The 20,381-nt window shown below is 37.5% G+C and overlaps 1 protein-coding gene across 1 annotated transcript in view; it reads right to left on the reverse strand.

Moving 5' to 3' along the window:
* Positions 1-20,381, reverse strand: part of ACBD6 (acyl-CoA binding domain containing 6) — a 118,072-nt gene that overhangs the window by 67,373 nt on the left and 30,318 nt on the right. The window contains exons 4-5 of the mRNA XM_070746276.1: positions 17,438-17,511; positions 6,519-6,624 (exon numbers count right to left, since the gene is read on the reverse strand). Coding sequence (XP_070602377.1) covers positions 6,519-6,624; positions 17,438-17,511 — 180 coding nt within the window. The remainder of the gene's footprint in view (positions 1-6,518; positions 6,625-17,437; positions 17,512-20,381) is intronic.

Genomic DNA, 20,381 nt, shown 5'->3' on the forward strand with positions numbered 1-20,381 from the left:
TATTGTATGTTCTTATGAACTGTCGGTTCCCAGAAGAAACTATTACAGAAAGTCAAATAAATAAATAAATAAATAAATAAATAAATAAATAAATAAATAAATAAATAAATAAATATGAATCAAAACTTATATCACTTAAGTGTGGAGAACAATGTAAGAATTTCCTAGTAGATAAAATAAAATAAAATAAAGTTTTAAAAATTAAGAAGGAAATAAAGATGCTAATCCCAGAGATCAATTAGAATAATTTGTTCTTACTGGACTTAGCTGGCTTAGTATGGATACTTCTTTCTAGAATTGTTGACATCTGGACTGGAAAAATATTGTATATTGGATTTGCTTGTACCTAAGAGTTAATTTATAGAATAATGACTTTTTATATTTTTAAGTAATATTATTATTTTAGGGATCTATTGGGTTTTGTTTTGGTTTTTTGCTTGAGATCTGGACTGGGAAAAGAACACTGCTTCTTGGACTTGCCTGTTAAGAATCAAGTTAAGATATAAAAAAAGTTTATAAGTTAACCAAGAGAAGACAAACAAATACAGTGAAGTTGTTTATACTTATTGTGATGGGAAGTTCAATTCAATTCAATTCAATTCAATTTATTAGATTTGTATGCCGCCCCTCTCTGAAGACTCGGGGCGACTCACAACAACAATAAAAACAATATTCTAGCGAAAATAAATCTAATATTAAAAAGCACATAAAAACCCTATCATATTTAAAAAGCAAACAACAGCAAAGTTGCTTTCTTAGTCTTCCTCCTTATTTTATTCTTTCTTTTTTGCTTTTCTGCACCTTTTATTTTCCATTTTCTTTTTGGGGTTTGTTTTATTTTTTATGTCATGAAAATTATTGGAAAAAAACTAACCTGAAAACTTGGAAATCTTAGAATGGAAGTGTTTTTTCTAAAGTACTGTGATTAAAACACTCAATAAACCAGGGAATAGTCTGCTGTCTTAAAATTTGATATGCTTCTCATATAGGAAACATTTTATTTATTGCAATATGTACCATCTCTGTTTTCATTGTTTTCACACAATTGTAAAAATCAAAATATTCTTAGGTGTACTAGCATACCGCAGTTTCATCTCTAAAATAAAATATTCCTATAAGCCTTGTTTGAGAAAATGGCCATTACTTGCATGCTTTTAAACTGCATAAATGTACTTAAATAATAACATGTCATAAGAGTTATTTTTACTGCAGTAGACTACTGCAATAATCTAAAAATTATAAAATTGCAGTCAAAGAAGAAGCATGATGAATTAAGCTAAAGAAATAATACTACTACCTGATGAAGAACTATTTTTCAGAAGCAAATATGCTGGCTGGAGATTTGTATATATTCCATGCAAGGACTTTAACTACTGTAGAGATTTGAGAATTAAAACTGATCATGTGTCAAATCATTTATAATGCAAACAAATTAGTCTTCTGTAGCTAAAATATATTTGCCCTCTAATAGTACTAATAGAGTCAATGGCACTTCAGAAGCTCCTTAAGCACTGAGAAGTTTCAGTTCACTTCATGCAGGATGAAGGCTTCTAGCTTTGAATTTTAAACTCTTTCCTCTGCTTTCAACAAATTAATTTTATTTGAATTCCTGATTAATAATAAAAGGCCATGCCATCAGCATTCAGAACTCCAGCCGGGAATGTCATGGCTCAAAGGACAGAAATCTGCTCAGTGCTACAAGAGAACCCAACTGAATTTGTGGCGTCTCAGTCTATGAATGTGTAAGCACTTCATCTGTTAGCCACGAAACAATGTATTGGGAGACTACACATGTTGCAGACCAAGAGCAGAACAAGCAGGCAGTATGATGGTAAAGAGGAAGCCAACATGTTGGACAGATTTTATTTTGTCTGACCATACAAATGTGCCACAGAAATGTGTTCTTCTGGCATCACTTGGGTTTAAAAAATGGAATTTCACTAACTCCATTCCAAGTATTTAAGTTAACACTGCTACAGTGCAGGTGACTGTTGCAAAGCAAAAGATAATTGAATAGCATCCCATTTGGTGTTTCTTTATATGAATTTATTTCCCTGTGTTTAGTTCAGCTTCTATGCACATAGAACACAAGAAGAATACTAACTTGAATAAACAGCATTGTTGAACTTTTCTTTCTCAGCAGAATGGCATGACAAGAACAAAAATGGCTACATACACACAAAATAAATTTTTTTAAAAATCATAAGAACCTCTTAGCTAAGTTACATGGAGTTTGAAAGTCAGGGCCTACAAAAGCGGCAATATTTTACCTTAGCACAATAATACAGTGCTAAAGCAGAGTGGAAGAATTCAAAACAAAAAAGCAATCTTACAGGGGGGAAAATAATAAAAGTACAGTGTTCCCTCAATTTTCGCGGGTTCGAACTTCGTGAAAAGTCTATACCACGGTTTTTCAAAAATATTAATTAAAAAAATACTTCGCAGTTTTCCCCCCTATACCACGGTTTTTCCCGCCTGATGAGCTCATATGTCACTGCCAAACATTCGTCCGCCTTTAATAAAAAAAAAATTATATAAACTTTAATAAATAAACATGGTGAGTAATAATCTAAGTGGTTGCTAAGGGAATGGGAAATCACAATTTAGGGGTTTAAAGTGTTAAGGGAAGGCTTGTGATACTGTTCATAGCCAAAAATGGTGTATTTACTTCCACATCTCTACTTCGCGGAAATTCGACTTTCGCGGGCGGCCTTGGAACACACACATCCCCCATGAAAAGTGAGGGAACACTGTACTGTAGTTCATTCAGAGGACCCATAGAACTGCTCTAATATAAGTTCTAGACACAGGCTTCATTGTCGATTATGTAGTTCTGGTGATTACTGAATTCGTACTGAAGTTAAGAACTCCAGCTGTCTATTTTAGTGCTCAAGGGCATGATTTTTCTTTTCTCACCAACATGAATTGGAACTGCTCACTGCAGAATAGTGGCCTCAGCCCTCACAAACAGTTTAAAAGGTGTATTGTGGTTGATAAGACAGACTGTCACTGTGATAATCAACAAGATCAGACAAGGTCCAATTGCTTCCACAAGTAATCCACAGTACAGTTTTCTGTCTTGCTCTGAATCCCACATGTAAGAGATTTAGACAACGTATTTAAACAGAGCTCTCTGTAACTGCTCCATAACACCATCTCTTCTTCTGCCTTCCTAGAAATGGAAGCCTAGAGACATGATGGTAATTATTTAAGATGGTCAGGTCACATGACCAGGTTTGGCACTACCCCACCTCTAGGACATGTCCACTACTTTGTACATTCACCTTCTCATTCTCACTCGCAAGAACATTTATTTATTTATTTATTTATTTATTTATTTATTTTTTTATTTGATTTGATTTGATTTGTATGCCGCCTCTCTCTGGAGACTCGGAGCGGCTCACAACAACAAAACATAGTACAAATCTTAAACAGTTTAAAACCCTTAATATAAAAACAGTTATACATCCCAAACAAACCATACATAAAATGGAATGGCCCGGGAGAATTAATTTCCCCATGCCTGATGGCAGAGGTGGGTTTTTAGGAGTTTGTAAAAGGCAAGGAGGGTGGGGATTGGAGACAGTCCTGATCTCTGGGGGGAGTTGATTCCAGAGGGTCAGGGCCGCCACAGAGAAGGCTCTTCCCCTGGGTCCCGCCAGATGACATTGTTTCGAGACAACATGAGAGAGTAGCAGAAGCCTTATCTACAAGTAGTGCAGCTCATCCCTCAAACAATGACTGAGGTTAATATTAAGTAGAAGCTGAGCTATTATAACATAAAAGTAAAGGTAACGTGTGTGGTTATATACATCACCTTAAAAATAGATAAATAAAACATTTCCCCCCCAAAAAGGCTAATTATAACATACTGAATGGAGCAATCTGGATCTAGAGAGAGTTTCTTGAGAAATAACAAATTGTTACTTCCTTTAAAGAAGGTGGCACCTATTCCATACATGCCTATAGGTAGTCCTTGACTTACAATCATCCAGTTACAATGGCACTAAAAGTATGGACTTATGACAGGCTCCCACACTTAGGATCTTTGCAATGGGTTCTTATTTATGATGGTTGCAGTATCATGTGATCACCTTTTGCGACCTTTGGTCAAGAAAAGTCAATGGGTGCACGTAATAATCATGTTACTCACTTAACTGCAATGATTCAGTTTTTTCCCTATTTTCCTTCCCAAAAACTAAGGTGTGTCTCATACTCCGGTGCGTCTTATACTCGGAAAAATACGGTAAGTAGATCAGATAATGCAACACTTACTTCAGTATAAATTACAAGAAAAGTAGCATTGACATTAATATCATTTTTTTGTCAGTAGATACTTTTAGAGTTTTAGTATTCAGATTTTCTAGAACTAATGATAGTGAATCTTTAACTATCCTATAAAAGTGTCACTAGTTATCTAATGATGCTGTGTAGGCTACAATATAATATAGACTACCAGATAGGTACGGTATATCTCTCTACATCAGTGTTTTTCAATTTTTTTTCTTCAGGGGAACCCTTTGGTGTCGTCACATTTCTGGTGGAACCCTGTTTGAAAAACACTGCATTAAGCTGTACATCCTGAAGGTGAAATATAATTCTTTTATTGGCCAAGTGTGATTTTTGTCTTTGGTGCATATGCTCTCACTATATATAAAAAAGGATACATTTGTCAAGAATCATAAGGTACAACACTTAATGAATTGTCATAGGGATCAAATAAGCAATCAAGAAACTATCAATATAAATCATAAGGAATCAAGCAACAAGTTACAGTCATAGTCATAAGTGGGAGATAGGAATGATGACAAGATTAATAGTAATAGTAATAGTAATGCAGCCTAGAGGATGGAGGCAGAATCAGCAAGTGCGGAGTAGCAGAGAGAGGGCAAGCGAGAGGCTGCACCGCATACCCTCACCATGAGTGCTGGGCCTGAGCGAGGCAATAAGCGGAGGCCGTTTGCTCCATTCCACCCACTTCCCATTTTTTGGCGGCTGCGGGGGCCAGTGGGAGGGTCGGAATGAAAGCAAAGCCAGAGCGGATGCCTTGCACTCTGCCTTCCACTCCTCCTGCCGTCTCAGACCTGAGCGTGAGGAGAGCAGTAGGGCGTGTTCTCTTACAGTGCCCTGCGCAGGGACAAGGGAGATAACAACTTGGCCGCTTGGCCGAGCACAGTGGCGCGTATGCAGGTGTGGGTAGGAGGCCTTGTGCCGCCTGGTGCACCTCGGCCCTGGAGTGAGAAGCTCCGTGTCGGAGGTACTGAAGAGGCAACTGCTCCCGCCTCCTCCTCTTCTTGCCGCTGCAGCCTGCGCTTTGGCCCCACTGCTGCAGCGAGGGGCTAGAGAGATGCTGCTGCTGCTATCAGCGTCAACACTGCCACCGCTGCCACTCCTACTCCTGCTTGGCGTCTGGTGCTGCTGAGCATGATTGATCTGCCAGACATGAGACAAAGGAAGAGGCTGCCCCGCTGCAGAAGAGAGCGGAATTGAAGGGGGAAACTGCCTTGTTTTGCCTTCTTATTAAGTCGCAGAACCCCTGGCTGGCCCTTGTGGAACCCTTGGGTACCGCGGAACCCTATTGATACTGCTCTACATTAATATTTATTTGGTTTTTTTTTATTTAAATGAAGCCAGGCTCCACATAACTATACTGGGCTAATAAAAATTGTTCTGAAATGCTCTTTTTATTCAACAGATTATGAAGGCCTCTTTAATTCTGGATTTCACCAGATGATTAAAGCAATTATCAGATTATATTATTCCCTGGGGTGGATCATCTTAATGTGTCTCTACTCTGGTAGAAGGGGAATGATGGAGTAATATCAAGCCTGCTTTCTTAGAATAACTCTACTCCCTCCTTTCCCATCTAAACCTTCTTATATTCTGAAGTAAAAGCTAAATTGAAGTATGTTATGCCCAAAGGCAGATCTGTGATTGTCACAAAATTCAAAACTTAAATTCCTTACACCAGAAAACAGTGTTCCACCATCATTATAACTTAGTTTACATGATATGTACCTAAAATGAAATATATTTAACCAGTTAGATAGGCGGTGCTACCAAAAGCAGGGGTGGATGGGGAATAATCTAGAAGAAGGTTCACATATTCTTCTTCACATGAATGGCGTTCATTCTGGTTCATTCTGGTTAGCATAAACAACCAGAAACAAACTACAAAACACCCACATTCAGGTGGATTATGTCTTATGTCAATCGGAGCAAGCACAATGGGACTTGACTTTTCTGTATTACATAGCAAAATATATTATGTAAATAGTAATTATTCTCAATTTTGAAAAACAAAAATCCAATAAAGTATTATGGACTTATTTCTAAGAAGCTGCAAAATTTAGAGTAGTAACACACATATAAATAAAATATATAGATAAAACTGGACAATTAGATCTTCAGGGCTGTCTAGCCAAACTGGGACAGAGATATAGCAGCTTAACGGAAGATTTTAAAAGACATTAATGTCATATATCAGACTTACTGACTAACCCCCCCTGGCCCAATACCTTGTCATCTTTTGCATTCACGTCCACTTTTTTTGATCGGATGGCTTTGGTTACATGGTCAATGTTATTTTCTCTGCAATAGTCAAATATGTTCTTATCTTCCTCCCTAAGAAGAAATAAAAAGGGGTTATATTTCCTGTTACCAAGCAAGAAATGCAAACTACATAAACATGAGAAGACAGCTTTTTCATCAGTTCAATCATTTTATTGTTACTGATTATTTTAAACTTTCAATGTTTTTGGCAAATAATGTAGGTATCCTGCGTCAGAGAATACTTAAATAATATACTGCAAACTATAACTCTCAAAGAACTGTAAGCTATAAATCAGTTTCATTTGGGGAAAAAACCATTATGCATTTCTCATAATAATTCAAATTTTAAAACAAAAAATTCAATTAATGTAGTTATTTGGGAAATCTATTCACCATGTTTCAAATGTAATGACAATACAGTGATACCTTGTCTTACAAACTTAATTGGTTCCGGGACGAGGTTCTTAAGGTGAAAAGTTTGTAAGATGAAACAATGTTTCCCATAGGAATCAATGGAAAAGCGATTAATGCGTGCAAGCCCAAAATTCACCCCTTTTGCCAGCCGAAGCACCCGTTTTTGCGCTGTTGGGATTCTCCTGAGGCGCCCCTCGCTGGGAAACCCCACCTCCAGACTTCTATGTTTTTGCGATGCTGCAATTTTACTGAGGATCCCCTCGCTGGGAAACCCCACCTCTGGACTTCCGTTGCCAGCTAAGCGCTCGTTTTTGCGCTGCTGGATTCCCCTGCTGGGATTCCCCTGCAGCATCACAAAAACATGGAAGTCCGGAGGTGGGGTTTCCCATGGAGGGGAGCCTCAGGGGAATCCCAGCAGCGCAAAAACGGGTGCTTCACTGGCAACGGAAGTCCGGAGGTGGGGCATCCCAGCGACGGCGGTGGGTTTATAAGGTGAAAATAGTTTGTAAGAAGAGGCAAAAATTTTTTTAAACCCAGGGGTTTGTATCTCGAAAAGTTTGTATGACGAGGCGTTTGTAAGATGAGGTATCACTGTACAGTATATCTAATATAAACCTCCTCACCACTCCTCTCTTCAGCAAATCTGGGTTCTTAGCATGAGAGAAGCAACTATCTTACCTTACAAGCAAAACATACAAACAAATAAATAAACAAACAAACAAAAAGATAAAATTCTCTATTCACAGGCCTACCGAGCAAAGAGCCATTTACTCCAGGTTCTCTCACTGAGCCCTACTATATCTTTTGCCAAACAGTGGATTATTTATCTCTGAAGAATTTCAAATACTTGACATCTACCATAGAAAAATGGGAGGCATAAGATGAGAAAAGAAAGAAGAAACATAACTGAAACTATATCAACACAATTGTCCCTACCATGTTTATATACTGGCTTTTGTTCTTTAAACTCAACTCTTTGGAAAAGATCCCTCAACTCCATCCAATCATGGCATTTTTGGTCTTCCCTTCTTACTGTGTTCACTCTTTCTTTAGTGATCTAATCTTCATAGCTTTTCATCTTTTGTACTAATAAGACATTTGCATTTAATTCCCACTTGTACATTCTTAACATTACAGTAAGTCTTCTTGTTTTGCTATACTTAATGTAAGTTTCCCATTGCATTCACATCCACAAAATGGACAGAAGCACACTCTTTACAACATTCATTTTTCCTCCTTTTTTTCAAATATCTCAATTCTCAATTTTTAATCAATATCCTATCAGAGTACACAATCTTTTCTATTTCTTCCATTAACTTGGAATAATTTGGTATAATTCATTTCTTGTCAAACATTCATTCAGGTAACATTCAATGTATCTAATGTTTCAGCAAATGTCAGTTTTTATTTAAAAACGCAGTATCAGCTGCAGAAAAATACAAACTTTCACGTCATAATTAATTTATAATGTCACTATGATAATTCCATACACTTTTATTCATAAATCTGTTGAACAGCTAATGGGACTTCATACTTATCTTTTGCCTTACTTAAAGTCAAACTATATGTTTCTACTGTATACTGCTCTTAATATATTCAGCAACTAACCTAACTTTTGTTTGCGTAAAACAACTCAAAATAATAATGCACTTTTAAAAAAACTAGTAAGCTTTCAATAACATTTTCTCAAGTTCACACATTTGTCTATGAACTGCTGATGAGCAACAATCTGATCTGTAAGCCTCTGCCTCATATGGACCTCACACTTCATTTTTTAAATTGTGCGATCCATTGTATTCATTCATCAGGTTTCTATCAAACAAAATTTGACTATTTGACTATGTTCTTCACAATTGTTTTCTTCCTTCTATACAACTTATACAATATATTTTTCTTATCCTTATTTATTGTACCATTCTTCTTATCCACAATAATTTTTCAATTCATCATTCCACCAAGCATATTTCTGTACTTTCCATCAGTATAACTCCAGATCGTTATGTGGCACATTCTAAGATCATTCTTTTCATTCTATCCCAAGCATCTTTCACACCTTTCTTTTGTAAGTTGTCATTTATTCTTTTGTGAAATTCTTTTCCATGCAGGATTTATATATTTTATTCTTGAAAATATTCTACTTCAGCTCTCATTTATTTCACATTTCCTTTCTTTTGTGTTCTTAATGCTACCAAATGTTTTGTTTCACATTCTGAATCTCTCCCCTCTCTTGTATGTTTCACTGATGACATATTTAATTACTTTAAATCTTCTTTTTATATTTATATTCATTCCTTTGTCATGAGTATGTGTGTTTGTATGTTTGTTGAGGGAGTCTTCGGAGAGGGGCGGCATACAAATCTAATAAATTATTATTATTATTATTATTATTATTATTATTATTATTATTATAGCAATTAATAGACCTATTTTTAAAGCATATTTTAGCAAAATATTCACTGTGGTTATTTATACTCAAGCCTTTGAATGGCATAGTTTTTTGGGTTTTTTGCACTCTCTCATGCTCATCTATCCATTCAGGCCACCTAACTGAATAATATTCAGGTTAGGCCATCCATTCAGAATGTTTCCTGGAATCATCTACGATGTTTTTCACAATCATCATTCACAGGGGCGGAGCAATTATACCATGTAATATCATCAACCTATAGATCTGTACAAATTATCTTGATTGATTGATTGATTGATTGATTTATTAGATTTGTATGCCACCCCTCTCCGTAGACTCGGGGCGGCTAACAACAGTAATAAACTGCATATAATAAATCTAATGTTTAAAATAATTAAAAAACCCTTATTTAAAACCAAACATACACATAAACATACCATGCATAAATTGTATAGGCCTAGGGGGGAAAGGGTAGTTCAGTTCTCCCAAGCCTGACAACAGAGGTGGGTTTTAAGGAGCTTACGAAAGGCAAGGAGGGTGGGGGCAATTCTTATCTCCGGGGAGAGCTGGCTCCAGAGGTTCGGGGCCGCCACAGAGAAGGCTCTTTCCCTGAGTCCCGCCAGACGACATTGTTTAGTTGACGGGACCCGAAGAAGACCGACTCTGTGGGACCTAAGGATAATACTAATTGAAAAAAAATTGACATATAATTTTATCCTTTTTATCAATAGTTAACTCTACATTTTTATTATCCTGAATATATTAATTAGCTCAATTCTATAAGTTCTTTCAGATTCATTACAATTTTCCCATTATTTTCATAGGCAACAATATACCAGTTTTTATTTCATTTGCTCATTCATGCTCTTTCCTATTTATTCCTCTTACATTCAAAGTTCCAATGTTCTGTAGGGCATAGTTATAACTAGATGAGGCGGAGTTTGACCTCTGCTATTGATAGATTTCAGCTACCAACATAGTTTTGGTAGATTTCAGCTTTCATTTAACACTTTTCAGTAAGACTAGAAGTTGATGAATATGTTCCCATACAAATGCCATATGCAACATTCCCTGCTAACAATAAGGTTAATATCAGTTTTGCACATTGTGGCTAGCATGCCTTCGGGGTGTAGAATTTTGAACAGTACCAGAGAGCAATGAAATGCTGAAAGTAGAGACTATGATAACTGGCTTATTAATGTTAATATTATTATTATTATTATTATTATTATCATCATCATCATCATTATTAATTAGATTTGTATGCTGCTCCTCTCCGAAGACTCGGAGCGGCTCACAACAAGAAAAAAGTACAAATCCAATAGTTAAAAACAATTTAAAACCCCTTAATATAAAAAAACCAGTCATACATCTCAGACAAACCATACATAACGTGAAAACGGACCATGGGAATCAATTTCCCCATGCCTGATGGCAGAGGTGGGTTTTAAGGAGTTTGTGAAAGGCAAGGAGGGTGGGGGAAATCCTAATCTCCAGGGGGAGTTGATTCCAGAGGGTCGGGGCCGCCACAGAGAAGGCTCTTCCCCTGGGCCCCGCCAGATGACATTGTTTCGTCGACGGGACCCGGAGAAGGCCAACTCTGTGAGACCTAACTGGTCGCTGGGATTCGTGTGGCAGAAGGCGGTCCCGGAGATATTCTGGTTCAATGCCATGAAGTAGCCAGTTACAAAATAGTTATTTTGTGGTTATAGACATTTACTATAGTTGAGCTATAAGATCTGTTTATTGTACATTCAGTTACATCACATTATAATCTGTTGTCAAGCTTTTGTTCTAGGCTACTTTATGATTATTTATAAGAAATGATGTAAAGGTTATCCAATTTTCAGATAAATCTCCTAAAATAGAAAATAGTAAGAAAAAAATCCTCCTTTATCTCCAACAAGTACATCTTTTCTGAATGAAAACCTCAAATGTCTTATCATATGCTGTATTACCGAGGGAATCTTCAGCAAAGATCTATTTTTTTTAAAGCAAAAAAAAAAATATTGTTGAGAGCTGCAGCACTATCCAGTGCTGGAAATAATGCATAAATCCTATTTGTCAGTTTTTCTAGCTTGTCAGCTTTGAAACTAAAGAGCCAGCTGATAAGATGGCTGTGTTCCATCACTATTTCATCTTATTTTCCTGAAATCACCTAACTGTTACAGAAAGAGTATCACGTGCCACAAACAGGTGGTCTTTCCTGCCTGCTTGTCATTGTGCTACTGAAGCAAGAGATGGAAGCCAAGACACAGTTGCAACAGATCCTGTTTATGTCAAGGCCCTCTTACACCTCATAGGGCCCATCCTCTCATAATCTCTAATTATCTCTTCGTTTAATCGCCCCATCACTTTTGAGGCTCTCTTGGGTACAGGAAGAGGAAAAGCTCATTAACTGAACCCTTTCTCCTCTCTCCAGCCACCCATAGCTTTTAATTGCTTGGTGTTGTTATTATCTATCAGTGCAACTGGGATCATTTTCATAAGAAAAGGCGGTAGGGGGAGAGAAGCAAGCATGTGTCCCTGAGGTATGCACTGCAGACAAACCTTTGCTTTCTCCATTATTTATGCCAGCTGAGGTTTTATAGGCTGAATAAATCCATAACTCAAGTTTATTCTGAACAGTCTGCTTCCTTAGAGAGGAAGTGATGCCCACTTGCCTGTACACTTCTGTGCTCTCCTCAGAGAATAACCAGAACCTAATGAGACATGTGTTACCCAATTGCCCACGCGTGAAAAAAGTATACACTACACGCAAGATTAGTAATGCACGAACCTGTGAAAAGCCACATACCCCCCCTCCACTCAAAAGCAACATACTTTTGTTTTCCTTTCAGCGTGAGGGAATTTAGCTTAGCAATATTCTAGTTTACCTGGATAAAAATACAAGTATGCTCTATACTTGTTAGAAAATGAGAATGCAAATAAAGTTCCTCGCTGAACATTCATGGAAGAAAATTATGCCGCCACCACCACTAACCCATTGCCTCATTTGATTTCAAGCTGTACCTCGGTAACTGGAAAATTTTATTTTAATCTATGCTTGGACAATAAATTGTAATTATTTGGAAAGCTGATTTTTTTCCTTTTCCCCCCTCACTGGCTCTACAATTGATAACCAATGTAATGTAGTTTAACCAATGTAAAACTGGAAGAAAAAGGAGTATTAGGCACGTTCACCACCTTGAGTTATTCGTTAAAAACAAACATAGATCATAAAATCATAAAGGCAGGATAAATAAATAATTCCTTGCTCTTTAATATGAAAACATTTCCACATTCACAGAGTTAGTGTGTTATTTGACCCTCTTGCTTTGCTTGCACACACATATTTACGAACCGGTAGAGAAGGTAAGTGAATACTACTCCTGATACGTGTCCATGTAACCTCTGGTACTTTCTGTCAAAATTGTTCATTTATCTCTCAGATCAAACAATTAATTTTAGTGCCATCAATCTTTCTATTTCTGTACTAGGCTGTTCTAACCCAAAGAGTTGTCAGATGGCTGCTTAGGTTAATGAGATTAATAACATTCTGATAAATTACACGGCATCAGAGTGAAAAATATGATAGGGACTATCAAGCATGCCATATAAAACTGGAGGTTGGAAGACAGGAATCTGTGGTACAAAATTTGTTGACTTTCAAATTTCACCCTTTTTATCTGAATTCAAAGAACCATGTTTATCTGAAATGACTAGATATAGACAGCAATTGCAGCCCAACTATGTTGAATATTTTTCCTATTTTTCCTATTTAGTTTTTGAGGATTTTAATAGAATATGTGGAGGCATGAGAGGTAAGACCTGGCTGATCAGTTTTAATTCTTTCTAGTTAAGTCAGTCATGGATGAAGATGGAGATCAATGCTTCCTTGCAGGAAGAATGTGTTTTCCTCGGTCTAAAATTATAAGACTTCAATTTTTAAAAATCCATTAGTCCAGGAGATCGGTTTTCATAGAGCAATCTGAAACATATTTCTAAGGAAAGATAATCAAAAGTAAGGAAGCTAAATGTGAGGAAGCATGTATTATTCCTGGTGTAATTTAATAGGATTAAGAAGTTATTATATAACATTTGCTGTTTGCAGAGGATTTGTTTACAAGAAAACATGGTAATTACATAATATCTTGCACCTATTTGTCTAAAACTGGATGATCTTAAAGGACAACTCCATATTTAATGTAAAAAGAAACCACATATTTAAAGGTTATAGACATTTCCGTTTCTTCAATAATCAAATAATCAAAGGAACTCTACAAGAGTTTATAGAATTCTTTAAAAGTTATTTAAATAATGATGCTCTCCTTGAAATTTTTTTAAAAACTTTTGTTAAAAAATAAACAGATATGATTTACGTAATTTTAATGCTAGATAATGGAAAAGACTTGAGTACAGGATTATGTTTCTTAATTTTGCTTCAGATGTGAAGAACAGAATCAAACAGAAAATAATTTTTATATCATTTTTATATTTAGAATCTTCTTGCAAAGACATACTTTATTTCATGCATTCATAAAATGTCTAGCTGACTAGAGCCTTCTGGTCATACCTACTTTCTGTGTGTTGGTGGGCACTGGATCTCCCAAGCCCAGCCCCCCCCCCCCCCCAGCCTTGCTACATGATTGTTTAACAACTAAAATGAAACAACCTGGAATAGTGACCACTGAGCAAGGCAGCCAACAGGGTGACCCGCTTGGTGACCACAATGACTTACAACAAATTTTTAGACTCAGTTGTCTCATAAATCAAAAACTACCTGTATTTTACTACAACTGAAAGATGACGAAATTCAAAAGCTGGAGAAATCTAGAAATCTAGACTATGGGAACCCAACAGTACAAATTATAACATAACAGTACTTCACAAAGATAATCCAATATTTATATTGCAAGATTTATTTAAAGCAACATTAATACAGACTTGACACATGCACTTGCACTGGCTGCCGATCAGTCTCCGGTCACAATTCAAAGTGTTGGTTATGACCAATAAAGCCCTACCTGGCATTGAACCAGACTACTTCCGGGACCGCCTTCTGCCGCACGAATCCCAGCGACCGATTAGGTCCCACAGAGTTGGCCTTCTCCGGGTCTCGTCGACTAAGCAATGCCATCTGGCGGGGTCCAGGGGAAGAGCCTTCTCTTTGGCGGCCCCAGCCTCTGGAATCAACTCCCCCCAGAGATTAGGACTTCCCCCACCCTCCTTGCCTTTTGTAAGCTCCTGAAAACCCACCTATGTCGCCAGGAATGGGGAAATTGATATACCCCTCAGCTATTATAATTTATGTATGGTCTATTTGGATTGTATGATTGTTTTCTACTTTAAGGGTTTTAAATACTGTTTTTAATATTGGATTTGTACTCTGTATATTGTCTGTTGTGAGCCGCTCCGAGTCTTCGGAGAGGGGCGGCATACAAATCTAATAAATAATAATAAAAGAAAAATAATAATGGCTATCACTGACATGCAACTTTGGAATTAAATCAGCCATATAATAGAAAACTGAAGATGGAGAAGTGCAATCTAAATCAAATTGTTTCCAAGGACAAACTATGGACTGTTTTTGTCAAATATATTAGTTTTATTTCCAATTTTTTTAAAAAAATAAACATGAACATAAGGTGCAGATAAAGAAGAATTAATGTCATAATTTAGTCTTCTGAGGAAGAAGAGGCAGTTTGTACTACTCTGGGCATCTTACAATTAAAAGGTAAATCAGAAAAACAAAGGTGAGTTCATGAACAGCTTAAAGACAAATATAGGCCATGCCTCTGTGGGGTGCCACGGGGTTGATTCTCTCCTCCCTTCTATTTAACATTTACATGTAATCGCTGGGTGAAATTGTTCAAGGACATGGGATGAGGTATCATCAGTACACTGATGATACCCAGCTTTACATATCCACCCCATACCAATTTAGCAAAGCAGTGGATGTGATGTGCCAGTGCCTGGAGGCTGTGAGCATCTGGATGGGTGTCAACAGACTCAAACCAGACAAGACTGAATGGCTGTGGGAACTGTCTCCTACGGACAGTTCAATCTGTCCATCCTTGGCTCTGGAGGGGGAAACATTAACCCCCACAGAGCGACTCCGCAACTTGGGTGTCCTCCTAGATCCCTAGCTGAGGTTAGACCACTATCTCTTGGCTGTGGCTAGGAGGGCCTTTGAAAGACACAAGTTTGTCTTGTGCCCTTGGATCAGGAATCCCTGCTCAAAGTCACTCACGCTCTTATCATCTCACGTCTCGACTATTGCAATGTGCTCTACATGGGGTTACCCTTGAAAAGTATTTGAAGACTACAACTTATATCATCCAGGACTAGATGGAAATCTTGCTTTCTGAAACAGTACCAACTGAAGTTTCCAGACCAATTTCAAAGGTAATACAACATAGGCAAGACAGTTAATATAGCTACATCTGCATTTGCAAGAATCAGTTTCAGGGAACATCTTTCCAGGTAGCAACAGAATGTCTGCAAATGCGGTATTTTTCTAAAAAGGATACTTAGTGATAGTCAACTTTTGTTTCAAATCCTGGTCTGAATTTGAACTGAACCGCTAGGAAATCAGGAAAGAGTTTTACTCACACAAACCAACAGAATATCATCCAGTCAAACACCTTACCCATAACAAAGGCACAACAATTTGGTTGTCTATTCTCAACCTAGAAATTCTGGAGAAACCTATTTACCACCTGTGCTACCAACAATGTTATTACCCTTATCTGAAGACTGAATTTACAAATATCTTTACTACCTATGGAAGGAAAAGGTAATGGCCTTAAAAGATAGAGGAAGAGCGCCTAACAAGGGAATTGTCAGATTGGAGAGGTCTGAGCTCAGACCAAGAAAAGACCTTGAGAAAACATGTCCACACAAAGGGAGGAAAGGAAAAGCATAATCAGACTGGCCAGATTCTGTCACAATAAAAATAGTACTGACCTACAAGGCATTGTTTTCTTAGTCTTGTCTATCTTGTATGGCTGGCATCAGTTCAAAGTTTCAATATGTTTAACAGAACAAACACGATACTTATTTCATTACTCTATATTTCAGTTCTTTAGCTTATTTTATTTAACCGTAACTTTCATATTTAATCTTCACACATTTTTCTTTTAATTTCACAAACTGACCCCAATTAGTAACCTTACATTTATACTGCTTCCTTAATTTATCTTGACCAGCTGTATCATTTAGCATCATCTTTACTTTTGTTAAGAAATTAATAAAGAATTGCCATACAATTTTATCAGTGCTCACATCAGAACTCTGAACTGATTTTCCAGGCAGGTTTCCAATTAGATACATATAAGACTAGAGCATCAGCTAGAACAGTGATGGTGAACCTTTTTGGTACTGAGTGCCAAAACCGGTAGCAGGTGCCAAAACTGGTGCGTGCACCAGAGTACCAGAAAACTTAAGACCAGCTGCTGGCATGTACATGCCTGTTTTCAGGTGTGCTGGCGTCCACAAAGACCAGCTGCCTGGCACACATGCCCACAGGGAGGACGCACCGGAAACCAGGAGAGCAGCTGGCGACAGCGTGTGTACCCGCAGAGATGGCTCTGCGTGCCACCTCTGCCACGCATGCCATAGGTTCTCCATCATGGAGCTAGAACATTCCATTAAAAAGCACTTAATACAGCTTGCAAATAAAAGTGAAGGACAAGAGCCATCACAGTATTTACTTAATATTTTATCCCCCAATGTTAATCTTTCTACACAATGTAATTTTCCGAGTCCTCGGAGAGGGGCGGCATACAAATCCAATCCAATCCAATCAATAAACAAACAAACAAACAAACAAACAAACCAACAAAGAAACAAACAAACTTTTAAATGACTTAAAGTGAAAAACATAGACATAGAAAAACTTATACACATACAACCCAAGCATTTAACATTAGGGATAGGTTAGTATCAGCAATATAGACAATTACTGACTCAGTTATATACCTAGAAAGTACTTTTATATTATTTCTAATCCAATAGGAAAAGTATCTTGTTTCAAATATTCTGAAAAATGCCATAAACCATAAAAATATCATTGAATTTCACCTGATGGTTTCTTCTTGATACAGTGAGCTGACAACTGGACCTCCAAATATAGCTTTTCCTTTCTTTTCTGATATCTGAAAAAACAAACATACTTGTTTACACATTTTGATTCTGAAACTATGCAGATCATGCTCAGGAATAATTCTAGGGAATCATTTCCCCCTCTCATTTTCAGACCCTAGTTATAACATTTAAGATCCTAGAAACATATCTTGCCTTATCAGCAAGGAAAAACAAACTTATAACAGTTATGCCAAAATCCACCAACTCTACCAGCTAGTGGCAAATATACTGAATAAGTATACATAATAAAAAAATATTTTTGAATTCATGTGAGTCCAGGAATGTATTGTCATTATTAGAATCAAACTGATATCACAGTCAAGTCCACTTTGATTATACTTCAAACTTCCTTACTTTCAGCTTCAATTTAGACAGAAATCATATGCTATTAAGTGTTCCGTATTAACAAATACATTGTTAAACAAGTGCAGAAAATTATTTTAGTTGAACAAGCACGAAGGAGCCAGCAATGAAGTGTTTCAGGCATTAGCTCAATGTCAAGCAAGTTAAGACTCAAGTGCAAATCTTACACTACAGTCAGGAAACCACGTTACTCAGTCTCTGAAACAGATCTTAAAAGACTAGTATGTGTGCAACTATTTTGAATTCTTGTAATAGGAAATTTAATGGAAATATGGAGAAATGAGTTCATAATGGGTATGAAGTCACTTGTTTGACTGACATGGAAGTTTTTGACACAATATGCCAACTAGGTAGACTCTTAAATGCTGGGGAAGAGACATCAATAACATGAGAAAATGCTCCATGTTACACACATGCAGGAGAGCTCTAGGGCATCAGCCTGTGGAGCAGAGTATCCTTCTGGATTTCCTGCAGGGAGTTGAAGGCAACATTTTATGGTTCTGCTCCTACCTTAATTTCTTGATTTAATTGGGGGCGCTGGAAGAGCAGGGATTGAGCCCTTGGAACCTCCTTTGTGGGGGTTTCCATCGTTTGAGTCTCTCTCCTGTATTATTTAATATATACATACAGCTGTTGAGAGAGAGATCATCTGCTGGGTCAGGATGAGTGTCAACAATATGCCAATGGCAGTCAATTATATGTACAGTAGCTATCCCAGGCTGAGATGGAGATGTCACGCAAGTTCTGAATCAGTGCCTGGAGGTGGTCAGGAAGAGAGAAACATAACAAGCTTGGACTAAATCCTACCAAGACTGAGTTTTTGATGCCATTAGAGCATCTATCTATCTATCTATCTATCTATCTATCTATCTATCTATCTATCTATCTATCTATCTATCTATCTATCTATCTATCTATCTATCATCTATTTATTTATTTTCATTTCAATTCAATTCATCTATCTATCTATCTATCTATCTATCTATCTATCTATCTATCTATCTATCTACCTACCATCTACCTACCTACCTACCTATCTATTTATTGGATTTGTATGCCGCCCCTCTCCGCAGACTCGGGGCGGCTAACAACAATAGTAAAAGACAACATGTAACAATCCAATTTAATAAAACAACTAAAAACCCTAATTATAAAAACCAAACATACACACAAACATACCATGCATAACTTGTAATGGCCTAGGGGAAGAAATATCTTAACTCCCCCATGCCTGGCGACAAAGGTGGGTCTTGAGTAGTTTGCGAAAGATAAGGAGGGTGGGGGCTGTTCTAATCTCTGGGGGGAGTTGATTCCAGAGGGCCGGGGCCACCACAGAGAAGGCTCTTCCCCTGGGCCTCGCCAAACATCAGTCCCTGTCTTCCTTTAGGTTAAGCACATACATACCAAACTGACTTACAAACAGTTTACTAGTGAGTGGCAAGCAATTACTTACACTGGAGGGAGAGAACTGATAAGTTCTCACATTCTCTCTCTCACACACATACACTCAACCAATGTGGGAGAACAAGGTTTTTACTGAGGGAGTTCACTCCAAAGCCAAAATAGAGCATGGATAAGCACAGTCTACAGTAGCTCAGGGTGCCAGCTGCCTTTAATCAGTTAGCCCAGGGCCAAACAACTAAGATTCACAATGCAAACAGGAAGGAGCAGAGAGGTGAATTTGTTTATTCCCAACAAAGAACCTGACTGTTGGCAGTTATTATAACAGAGGCAAGCTCCAAGGATATCTGAATTAAGAAATACAACATCTCTATTTCTTGAGGAGCAGAGTGCCTATGTAAGATACTGTGGAATTCCCAAATACCCATCTAGGTTGATTTTGGAGGATTTCTTTATCATCTGAGTCTCCTACCTGGCTCAGTCAACTTCAGTGTGTTAACAACTTACTGAATCTTTCTTTTTTAAGGAAGATAAAACTAATGCACATTAATGTAAAATAATTCCCACTTCATTTTCTAATTGACATCTTACTGAATTCTGAGACTGTAAAGCAGCCCTCAGCTGCTTAATCCTCTAGATCAGTGTTTCCCCAACCTTGGCAACTTGAAGATATCTGGACTTCAACTCCCAGAATTCCCCAGACAGCACTCGCTGGCTGGGGAATTCTGGGAGTTGAAGTCCAAATATCTTCAAGTTGCCAAGGTTGGGAAACACTGCTCTAGATCAGAGTCGATCAAAGTTCTGGTACTCACTTTTTAAGGAGTAAAGGTCCCCTGAAGAAGCTACAGTAATATAAGATCTGAGGATTCTTCATACTTGTCTTTCCTTAGCTTTAGTTACTGCAGTGGTTGGGATGCCCTAGTGACGGTGATTCATTGTAAAGAGCAAGAGAGATGACTGATGAAACTAGGCAAGAACTATTAGCTAGGCAAGGGGGAGGGATGAAACATTTTTTAAAACCAGCGAAACAAGATCATATTCAGAAGCAGATTGGGAAAACCTATGACTCACTGAAGCTAAGGGGAGGAGGTATAATTCAAACAAGACTCAAGGGCTT

The sequence above is a fragment of the Erythrolamprus reginae genome, chromosome 3 (genome assembly GCF_031021105.1).
Source record: "Erythrolamprus reginae isolate rEryReg1 chromosome 3, rEryReg1.hap1, whole genome shotgun sequence".
Lineage (NCBI taxonomy): Eukaryota > Metazoa > Chordata > Lepidosauria > Squamata > Dipsadidae > Erythrolamprus > Erythrolamprus reginae.